The sequence below is a fragment of the Echeneis naucrates genome, chromosome 14 (assembly GCF_900963305.1).
Source record: "Echeneis naucrates chromosome 14, fEcheNa1.1, whole genome shotgun sequence".
NCBI lineage: Eukaryota > Metazoa > Chordata > Actinopteri > Carangiformes > Echeneidae > Echeneis > Echeneis naucrates.
The window spans coordinates 10,478,935-10,489,869 of NC_042524.1; the positions used below are offsets into that span (position 1 = coordinate 10,478,935).

Consider the following 10,935-nt stretch of genomic DNA (forward strand, 5'->3'; position numbering starts at 1 on the left):
GCTATAAAAAGAAAGCAGGAAATATAATAAATAATTTCAAGCTGTATGAGCATTTTGCCTATCGTGAAACATACTGCGGTTTGTTTGATGACCCACTTTACCAAATACAGCCATATAAAACACCGACATCCAGTACAGTATACTCTCAAGTGGCAGCCATACTTAAGATGTTAGCCTAGAAAAAAAAAAAATCTGCAATAAGGCTAGTCTCTCCTCCCTGCCCAACATTTATGCCATTTCATCCACTCTTACCATATCCATCCAGAAGTCCAGCTGATGAATAGAAAAAGTAGCCCCATGTTATGGGATTCACAATCAGGTGATTTAAAGTCAGCACATTGAAGTAAAAGAAAAACAATGTAATTACACGAACAAAAGCGAGACTTTAGAGGGCAGTGATAGTCCTGCTTCTGAACAAAATTCATCGGGCTAAAAAGAAGCCCCCCCCCCCTTTTTCTGCTTTTACAGGGACTACTGAAGCAGTCAGTCTTATGTGGAATAGAGCTGCAGTAATGTGCCTCTCTGAGATAAAGGAATAAAAAGAGAAGTTGGAGGATTTGGGGGAATGCAGAGGGCCGATGCCTCTTTCCTTTCACAGTCTCTCCTCTCTCTTCTTCTTTTTCTCCTCCCCACGTTTCATTTGTCTCCTCAGAAACTCTCCAATGGACTCGTTACCGTGACAACCACAGCATCAGTTTATATTTCTGGGATTTAGAAAAAATGGGGGTGGCAGTCGGTGCGTGTGTGTGAAATTGTTGTATGAATGTGTTACTTATGATTTTGGTTGTCCTTCGTATATGTGTGCACGTATCACTGGATTGCCAATGTTTTTCTGCTTTTTTTCTCTACACGTAGGCCTCGGGGATGTCTGAGCCGTTAATTTTGATGTAGATCTTTGCATCCACCAATTTCTGTTGTTGTTCCTTGTAGAGCATCCGTCTGTAGCAGATCAAGTAGAGAGGCAGCAAGAAGCCCAGCATACTGAGAGCAAGGAGTCCAACATTGACCTGGAGGGCGACACTGGAATTAGCCACATCCGAGGGTTCAGTTTATGTGTAAATGCATTTGTGTCTGTGTATGTTCATACCCAGAGTGGGTCTCCCTGCAAAGGTCCCATCATAGCCAGAAACAGCGGCTGCTGCAGCAGAGCAAACACAGCACTGACCAGAGACTGCATGCCCGTAAGACTTCCAAACAGGGAGGAGGGATAGCTGGAGAAAAAGGAGAGGTACATTAGTCCTTCAGTTTGATGATACATGTACAGACAGAGGACCGAGATGGTGGCGATCACAATCTGAATGTGTGTGTGCTTTGTGGTTCTTTGAGACTTACACAGCAGCGTAGAGGCCTCCAACAGCAGAGTGAATGAATCCTCTCACCACAGTGTGTAAGACAAAAGACACAATCTGAGAAAAAAGATGGAAGTTTAGGAGACATCCGTAATCAGAGTCATTCGGCTAAGATGCTTAATTAAAGGAACATTTTTGCACATGCACTTTTTTTGCTTTCATGCAGAGTTAGATGAGAAGATGAATATGACTCAAAAATGAAAAAATGAAACTGGAGGTGGTTTTGGAATCAGCCAGCCTAAAATCCACCTCCTAGCACCTCTGAAGCTCACTCATTAACATAGCATGTCTTATCCACTCAATAATGAGCTAACTTAGCCTCTGACACATTATGACACTGAGCACTAAGACGACACATTATCACATTAGGAGGCATCACATGTCATTAAGCAGAGTGGTGATGTTAGCCGGCTTGACTTTGAAATACAGGCTGTGAAAAGGAGGCTAGTCAAAAGACTCTGAAGGCCCGTGTGTCCATCTGTGACAGCTGTGGCGCAGCACTCACCTGCAGGGGGAGATTGGGCACAAGACAGGTGATCCCGAATCCTACTAAAAGGAGGTTGGTGAGGATGAAAGCTCGCAGGGCATTGGTCACCTTCTGGGTCTTTCTGTCTCTGGGCTTTTTCTTCATCTCCCCCCTTATAGAAAAAGACTGGTCAGATGATCCAAAACTCATATCACAACCTTTCAGCGTACAGGCTTCTTGGTTCTATTAATTCAATTCCATGTTAATTCTTACGTCTATAAATGGAAAGGCTTTAAGGTAGAATGTTTACTTTCTACTCTGAGGTATTAATCACACTTGACTCACTTGCTGCAGGGATCCTTTTCATCCTCTCCATCATCACAGTCCTTCAGCTTCCAGTCCATGATCTGACCAATCACTGGGGTGGTCATCAGGCAAAGCAGCTGCAGCACTCCAAAGATGGAGGTGTACAGACTCACTGAAAGAGAACGATGACAAAAAGGTTATTCAAGTAATAAAGTCGAATGACTATCAGAAATTGGGGACAAAGTAAGAAAAAGGAAGGATTCTTAGGCGGGCTAAAGATATCCCGAAAATGTTGCCTTAGGGATTATTTTCTGCTGGTAATTACTACAATAGTACAGTTAATCATTAGTGTTTACTGCTGGACCCTCACTGAGTGAAACAACTGGAGACAGGGAACGTCTACTGATAAATGAAAAGCGTTCATGTGATGTGTACTGTTCCTGAGGGGCAAAGTTTGTTAATGAGTACAAAAAATGGTACTTGGTGGTTTGTAATTAAAGCTGAATGCCAGCTGAAGGACATTGTTATTTACATTGACAGTGAAGGTCAAATGAAGGAATAACATAGCTATGTCGGTTTCACAGTAGTGGGAGTGGATTATTAGAATCAGACTAGACTAGAGGTTAAATTCTAATAAACAGCTTGATAGTTTAGTAAACTACTGTGTCAGTTCAGTAAATTACAGAAATAGCTTCATGCTTTTAGTCTTACCAACTTCCATTTTCTCCACTGAAATTAAATTAAGATCAAGTAAGTACAGCTGCTTTAAAAATACGAATCAAAGCAGTCGGCGTGTTTTAGATGCAGTGAAATAAGGGTGGACAAACAGACCTGTTTTGAGATCTCCACCACTGAGAGACTCCAGGACACTATTCATGGCCCCCATGTAGAACAAGAGTCGAAGCTGAGTGACAGACATGGTGACCAGACTGAGCAGGAAGATTGGGGTGACAATGGTTTTCAGGAATGACGGGGCTGCAGAGAAAAGATGGAAAAAAAAAAAATGAAGGTAAGCAGCACAAAACAATGGGGTCATTTTTTAAGAAAAAAATCCCAGGGACAGATTCATGCCAGGAGCTCTGCACTCTTACACTCTTCTCTGGGTTTGCAATCCATTTCCAGGTCCATGGTGGACAGGCAGAGCTTTTGGCCATCTTTAGTAGCCAGCTCCTTTTGCTTCAGACTGTTTCCCACACTGAGACGACGGCCCACGGTGGTCACTTGGCTGTAGAACTGCTTCCCCGTTATTTTGTGGTCGAAGCCCAGCCAGCTGAACTTAATCTTAACACTGAGGGAGAAGAGCAGGAAAGGTGGATGGAAAGCAGGTAAGCAAAGAAATAAAAAACCTGTTGAAAATTGTGGCAGGTCTCGGATGTGAATCAGTCAGCTGGAGAAGTTTTCTGCTGAACTAGCCAATCCAAAAAAAAACATGATTTAACATCATAAACTGATACTCATTTGTGAAATAGGGCCAAGGGTAATGCTGATGTTGCAAACTTTGAAACATGCATGCGGCTGTTTTAACTGGATTAGTCAAGTTATAGCAGCAGCGATCATTGATCACTGTCTCCATGCAATGCAAAATGTTACATCTGTTTCTGCAGGGAAGGCTTAGTCACAATGTCAATGTTGACTCACAGATTGAAGATAAATATTTAAAAAATAGATCTCTGTGGTACTCACGTGTAGTCCATGTCCTCTGGTCCTGGGAATGGTTCCAGTGGCCAGTTAAAGAAGCAGTTGAGGAAGACCACTCCTGCACAGGCAGCCCAGACCACGAGGATGGTGATGAATGGTACACCGAAGTCGTAGATCACCTGTGCAAATGAAAAGATGGGCAATGAATCGAAAACAGGGTGAGAAAATGGCTTCCTGCAGCTCTACATCTCCGCTTCGTCTTCTCTCCATCATAACAAGGAAGTATACCTGCAAATCTCAGTAATGCTACTGATATTTTGAGTGTAATTCAATTAGATAGCGGTATAGAAGTACAAGAAACAGAATCTTATTTTTCACATCATGTGAAAATATGTGAAAATACATATTGCATCAGTGATTTCGCGATTGGTACCTTGACACCAGGAAAGGTGACGGCAGATGAGGCGTAGGAGCCGATCATCAGGGCGATGAAGGTGGAGCGAAGATCCCCAAACATGTTGGGCAACTAGAGAGAGAAGAGGAGAAAGAAAGACAGATAGATGGACCAGTTAGGGTTGAAGATTATCACGCCATCACAACCTGTCCTCGCGCTTTCTTTTTGAATCTGCGTTAGGTTGCTCTGAGATTCTGCATTTTATCTAGTGAAATTAGACATATTTCATTGTAAGTATGAGCATGAAGGCCAAAGCGTCCACTGCCCATATCATGGTGGCCTCAGCTGCTCTGAACTTGAGGCCGAGGAAAGATTTAGGACACTGTGAGGATGGTGCCAATTGACACGGGGGTCAGAGGGGACCAATTAGCATCCAGACATGGCCGTACAAAAAGAGAAAATAATAACACAATAAAGTGACATGGAACACTTTGTATTATAACACACCATCTCGTAACGCGCAGCGGGCCGACACAGGAGACAAAGACAGTGCTGATGAATTCTATACAGCTGGAATAATCAAAGAGGGCAACTGAGGTGAGGTGACATTTGAGGACAAGGGACAATGATGAGAGATGAGCACTATATCCACTGTCTCTGTCATTTGCATGCTTTGAGGAAAGAGAAGAGAAAGCTGGGGACTATGACTGAGAGAAACGGATGGTTGGTGACAAAACTCCCAAACACAAAGGCATTCATAAGCTGGACTGTTTTCAAGACACTGAACAACAACAAGCGCATTCAATTACATAAGACCGGGAAGCTGAGACAGAGGTATGTGACTGGTGAACTGAAGAAACAGTATAGGTATTTCCCAGCAATTTTATCAGCAGTTCTCAAAAGAAGCTGCTGCAATAGATTTTGAGAAGTTATAAATGCATTAACAGCTGCTGGAAAGGTGAAAAGACAGCTGATGTAGGTGGGGGGCTGCTGAGGTCAGATCAGTGTTACCCAACACCCTTCAGCTGAGAATGAATGCCTGTGGGCCTGAGTTGGAGTCTTAATGAAGGAGACATGGAGCAGTGCAGTCTAATTATTAACCCAACACTGAAGCCTTCAAGTACAGTTTTTCAAATGAGAAAGAGGAAAACATGTTCTCACCAAAGGACCCTGCTGTTTTCCTGCAGGCTTCCTGTGGGCCGAAGCCTGCAGGAAAACAGTAGCAATGCCCCAAATCATGGCTTTAGTACATCACTGACATTAAGACCATGTGGCAGCAAATAATTTAGAGTTTAGGTGGCTGCAACAAATACCAGATAGGAGACAAAGTGCTGGTATACAAACTGAGTGTTTTATTGAGAGATTTATTGGAGTTGAGCCCCTTTCATGTGAAAAGCATCACCATGGTACAAGCCCGGACTCCTGTGCGTGTCACTTTAGGCTGAAGTGATGGCAAAGGGAGGGAATAGGAGGATTAGGTGGATGAGGAGCAGTGGGAGGAATGCTGAAGGTTTGAGCCATTGAACTCTATGAATTTCCGGTTGTTTTTCTGTTCCTGTGTGTTTGATGTTGTGTGCCATCTTAAAGGGAAACTACTCCAACTTTACATAACAAAGTCTGCTCACGGAACTCTGGAAGTCTGCAGTTTACAGTATAAATTTCTTACGTGTATCAGGAACCAATAGTAAGCCTATACTTGTTCATGCCTACTGGTAAAATGGAGATAACGCGACAACAGTTTGCATTTTGTTTTTTAAAAAGGAAAATTGGTGACGCTCTCTATGTCTATAATGATGTGTAATTATTACTTTCTTGTCTGTCAACATCTACATAAAGTACCAGTTAGGAGGAATAAGTATTAGATGGTATGAGGGACCAACAGTTGTTTACGATCCAATGTGGCTCTGTCACTTGAAGCAGTTTTGGACGGTTTGGCATTAGATTGCATTTAGCCTAATTAATATTAATATTAATTTAGCCTAACTAATATTAATGTGTCTGTAGAAAATGCCTGAATTTCTGACCGAATTATCTGTTGCTCTGCAGGTTGGCAACAGTTGTCTGTTTTTTCCTGACATAAACTAGTTTTTTGGTGAGGGACCTTCATGATTTACGGTTCTGGTTATTATTACTTTACTCCAAATTAGTGCATAAACTTAAATTTTCTTCCTCATCCTTCCAGTTGTTACCGAATGGGAATTAATATTATTTGTAGTTATTTGCACCTACTAAGATGTTCTTCCTGAGGAACAACAACACAGTGGAAAGTGTGTTTCTTTATCTCTTGAGTCAGTCTCCCACTTCCTTCTGTCTAAACCTGAGACTGATTGTCCACAGAGAACACAGAGAGCAGTGTGAGGTGCCAAAAACAAACAAAAAAACAGAACACAACAGGAGACAGGGTAGAATACCAGACGAGAGAGGGAGGGGGGGCCTGGGTGAGTAGACCAAGAGCCAGAAAACGATTATAAAACTGTCATATCAGCACTATAATTGACACAAAGACACTATGAAGTTAAAGATGAAGATGAAGTTACATCTGGAAAACCATTACATTTGACAAGGCTGTGCAGGAGTGGTGGAGGCCGGGCATTCAAAGCAAACCCATGCACTGACTTACTGTGAGAGAGGTGAAGGTCATGCACATGCCCCCAAAGCCATTGAAAGTCAGGGCAATGAAGATGAGGACAGAGAGTTCTGTAAAGGAGATAGTTTGGGTCATGACTGCGACAAGAAACCAACTAATGTACAAATACAATTTAGAAATGCCCATGTAGTTCTCAGGCAAGCTTACCATTGGGTTTGTACGCTCCATAAGCGATGAGCAGACAGGACAATCCAAAGCATGTGCTGAAATGAAATGAAAGTTCTGTCAATCTCCTCTATATTTTTGGCTACTTAAATGGTTTCACATTGAATTGTTGTCCAAAGAATCACATTTACTCAAGCCTTTCCTTACAGACTCTTACATAGTTTATATGAGTTCCTCTCCACCTTGCTTACCTGCCCAGCAATCGTAACTTGCGAGGTCCATATTTATCCATGACAATCCCCAGTGGCAGCGTGATGGCTGAGAGCAGGAAGGAGCCCACTGTGAACGCCAGGTTCAGCATTTCATCCTGTTCTTTACAAATCAGCCAGCCATTCATCCTCAGTGGCCCATCTTCAGGGACGAGGGGTACCATCTCCACCCCATCTCCCAGACCAACCCCAGAGTCCTCAGTATCATAGTAGTCAGCGTACTCGTCAGGTGTTGGCGTTACCGCAGTTTGGGACAAATTGTAGCTGGTACTGTTACCTAAAAAACGGGAAGAAAGCTCAGCTCAGTTGAAGTGGCTCATGGTGGCAGATTGGCATTTTCTTGAAAGTCACCTGCTTTATTTTTATCATAAATAAATAATGTAATAAAAAAATCAGAAAAATAATCACGTGTAAACCTATGGTTTTGTCATACAGATAAAATTTCTACTTATTCACAGGATGCTGAGTGACCACATTTGCATTGAATTCACGTACAATAAGATGCTTGAAAAAATCCAGACGAGGGACCTAAAACGTTGTCATCAGAGGCAGGGGAGAGGTAATTCAAATGAATGAAACTAAATGGGAAATCTGCCAACATGCTTTTATTAAGTTTTGCTTTTACTAGTACTTTGAGGTGTGATAAGCTCGCACTGTGTAATAATCTTGTCTGTATCAGCAGAACCAGCAAAACGTTCAGATAAGTCAAGCAGCACGTTTCTATGACTGCCATAGGAGGCAAGTGTATCTGTGACGTCCTCGTGTAAAACAGTGTGACAGTAATAACTGAGTGCTTAAGTCTTCCTCAGGATCGATTTCGTACACTGTGCTTCACACTGTGCAGTAAGGCCAAAGAACACAGCTGGTTGGTGCGTTTCCTTAGTGTGCTCATAATATTTGATGTTGGTGAGTGCTGCAGAAAGGTTTGATTTCTTTCCTTGTCCTTTGGCCACTGACAATATAAAGACTTGCATAAAGTGAATGGCAGTAAGCTTAAAGTCCAGTTTCCCTTAGATTGAACTTTCTCAGAGAACTATGATCTGGATGACTGAAAACCCACGCAGACACTTGTTAAAGAGAAGGGAAACGTGTGGCATTTGTGTGGGAGTTATGCTACGTTTAAAAAAGGCATAGAAGAATCATGGATAGCCTTACACGTGTCCCTTACCGGCTTCGCAGTAACCGCTAGCTGATTAGCATCTTCAAGGAGCAAAGTTTATTGATAGTTGACATAAAGTTGGCAAGATGGCGAGTGTGAATACAGAAATTATGTAATGAATATGATAAGATTAAATGGAGCTACAAATGCATTAAAAAGCCAAAATGTTAAGTGTGAAATCTAGGCAATAAATGTGTGTAAAAATTTGCATGAAATGTAAAACAAACAAAACAAACAAACAAACAAACAAACAAAAAAAAAAAAACACACACAGCACCACAGCTGCTTGACTAATTCAGCGCAAGTGCGGCAGTACCATTGTGCAACGGAGTTTAATTATTATTCCCCTCATATCTGCTGCATATGCACAAAACTCCAATTTGCAACACGCTGTTGTTATCTTTTGTTTTTGCTTTTACTGTCACTCCCCTCCTGTCAGCTTTCTACTGTTCACTGTGCTATCAGTGTCCTCCTCGTCCTTTATCAGTGGACTTTCAGCCTACATATTATAGTAATAAAACCCCACTGTGGGTCTCTCTGTCCCTCTATCGCATGTCACATGCTTGAAAACAGCTGAGCTGGTCCTGCTGTCCTCTCCCTATTATATCATCACCACAAGATAAGACAACTGCTCCAGGAAGTTACCTACAGTGTTGGCCGCTCAGCTCTTCCTCCAGTGCTGGGCTGTTCCGGTGCACAACGTTATCATCACTTTATATCCAATGAAGCGATGCACTGAGTAATTGGCTTTAAGCATATGAAGTTAACGCGTGAATTTTAGGACATGTTAAAAGTGATGCTGAATGAGCCAAGAGATGAAACTGGAATTTTTTTTTTTTTTTTTGCACACCATCAGCTAGGAAAATCAATTATGCAAACTCAGGCTAGGAGCCAGATGGAAAAACTGAATCCAACCAACAGCCTGGTGTCTTGGGGGTGACCACAGTCAGACACTGGGATGCATCACAGTGTCACAGCAGGTCCAAAGGAGAATCTAAAAGCAACTGACTGGCACTATTGTGCACATCGCTTCCACCTTTGTACTGAACCATCACTGGTTTCTCAGCTGCCTCTGCTGAGACTTTAGCTGGAAGCACTGTAAGTAGAAAAACAAACTCCTGGGGGGAAAGTAGACTGGGATACTCTCTCAAGTTCATGAGACACTGGAGCTTTTTAGTTTTTCACTCTGGACCACTTTCCCTACCTGCAACCTGGCTTTCTTTAATTTAACTTATTAGGTCTGATCTCCTGGGTCGCTAAAACAGCAGCCCGTGCACCTTCACACAGAAAACATTTATTCTTCCCAGAGAATGGAGAAGGTGAGAGCAGAGCAGTGTTGAGTTACATCTCTTGAATTAAAGCTTGTTCCCTACTTCACCCTAGATCAAGGTGACGGTACCAAACTTACCAGTAAGTATATGCCATCTGAAATTGGAGAGCGCATCCAAAAAATGATAATTTTGCACTATAACCTCATGAGGACAGATGCTCATTTACTTTTCACAGACAACTGAAGGTAATTCCTGACAGGTGACATCAGAATAAAAATTGTTGCCATAATAAAAACCTGTGACTCACCCTCCTCGCTGCACAGATAGGAGTAGAAGCCTTCTGACTTGAGCATGATGAGGAGTGACCCCCATCCCAGCAGCACAGCAGAGAAGAGCAGATTCTCAATGATGGCAGTCACCGCCATCCACCAGCGCCTGGCGAAGGCTGTAGCCAGCGTGGGAGCCATGGTTAGGGGAAAGAACTGAAGGCAGAGCAGAGGCAGAGAGAGAGCAGGTAGAGAAGAGAAGAGAGAGCTGGGGGAGGCTGGAGGAAGAGCTACCCAGACTGACACTCAGGAGGAAGGATCACTGATCACTTATCTGTGAAGAGGAAGACACAAGGGGAAGGGGGAGGTTTTATAGTTGGCCTATCACTGAAGTCACTGAAGGACAGGAAGTTCCCTTGTTTAAAAAAAAAAAGGATCACAAGATAAAAGCACCTAACTGGAGATAACTGCTACTGTATGGAAAAAGTGGAAAAAAAAAATCGAAATATTTAAACAAATGATCCATTTTTCATTAATTGAAAACCCTTCCAATCAAACATAAAGGAGATATAATAACGTGAATAACTTAACTAACTAATCACATCAATGTATGGCAAATGATTAACTCCTGTTGGTACAAAGATCACGACATCACTGCAGTTGGGACAAAGATCTTACATCGCATAATAGCCACTAATGACTGAAGAAGCATTCACACAGTTTCAGCTCTTTGGTGGAAAAAGACAAACTGGTCTAAACTGGAAATGTGGGGCTCTCTCACTGCTCCCTTGCCTAGCAGCACCCCTCTCTTCTCTCCTACTCAACCCCTTGGTGTCCTCTCGGGCTCATCCAACCGCAGCTTTCCTCCACAATTACTGTGGTGCATCCAAAACATAATGGAGCTCCCACACAAACAATTAACAAATCATCTCTCTCTCTCTCTCTCTCTCTCTCTCTCAAACACACACACACACACACACACACACACACACATTTAAACTCTGTGTAAACATGCAACCCCATACAATCCGTTCAACTAGTTTGATGAAAGAGGTTGTTGCGAAT

At 42.5% G+C, this 10,935-nt stretch overlaps 1 protein-coding gene across 1 annotated transcript; it reads right to left on the minus strand.

The window, feature by feature from the left end:
- Positions 1-333: 333 nt before the first annotated feature.
- slc43a2b (solute carrier family 43 member 2b) lies at positions 334-10,071 on the minus strand. Its single transcript, XM_029519509.1, has 13 exons — positions 9,912-10,071; positions 7,157-7,451; positions 6,948-7,003; positions 6,774-6,850; positions 4,193-4,285; positions 3,805-3,938; positions 3,207-3,409; positions 2,953-3,096; positions 2,161-2,293; positions 1,855-1,987; positions 1,333-1,406; positions 1,088-1,211; positions 334-1,007 (listed from the first exon to the last, which is right to left on the minus strand). The coding sequence occupies exons 1-13, from the start codon at positions 10,069-10,071 to the stop codon at positions 846-848; spliced, it is 1,788 nt and encodes a 595-aa protein (XP_029375369.1). The 3' UTR covers positions 334-845.
- Positions 10,072-10,935: the final 864 nt, after the last annotated feature.

Excerpts from the sequence above, each read along its gene's own strand:
- slc43a2b (XM_029519509.1), bottom strand. The coding sequence starts at position 10,071 with ATGGCTCCCACGCTGGCTACAGCCTTCGCCAGGCGCTGGTGGATGGCG. Across the intron at positions 4,286-6,773 it reads TGACCTTCACCTCTCTCACA|TTGCCCAACATGTTTGGGGA; the intron begins GTAAGTCAGTGC and ends TTCTCTCTCTAG. Across the intron at positions 1,008-1,087 it reads TGCAGGGAGACCCACTCTGG|GTCAATGTTGGACTCCTTGC; the intron begins GTATGAACATAC and ends GTCGCCCTCCAG.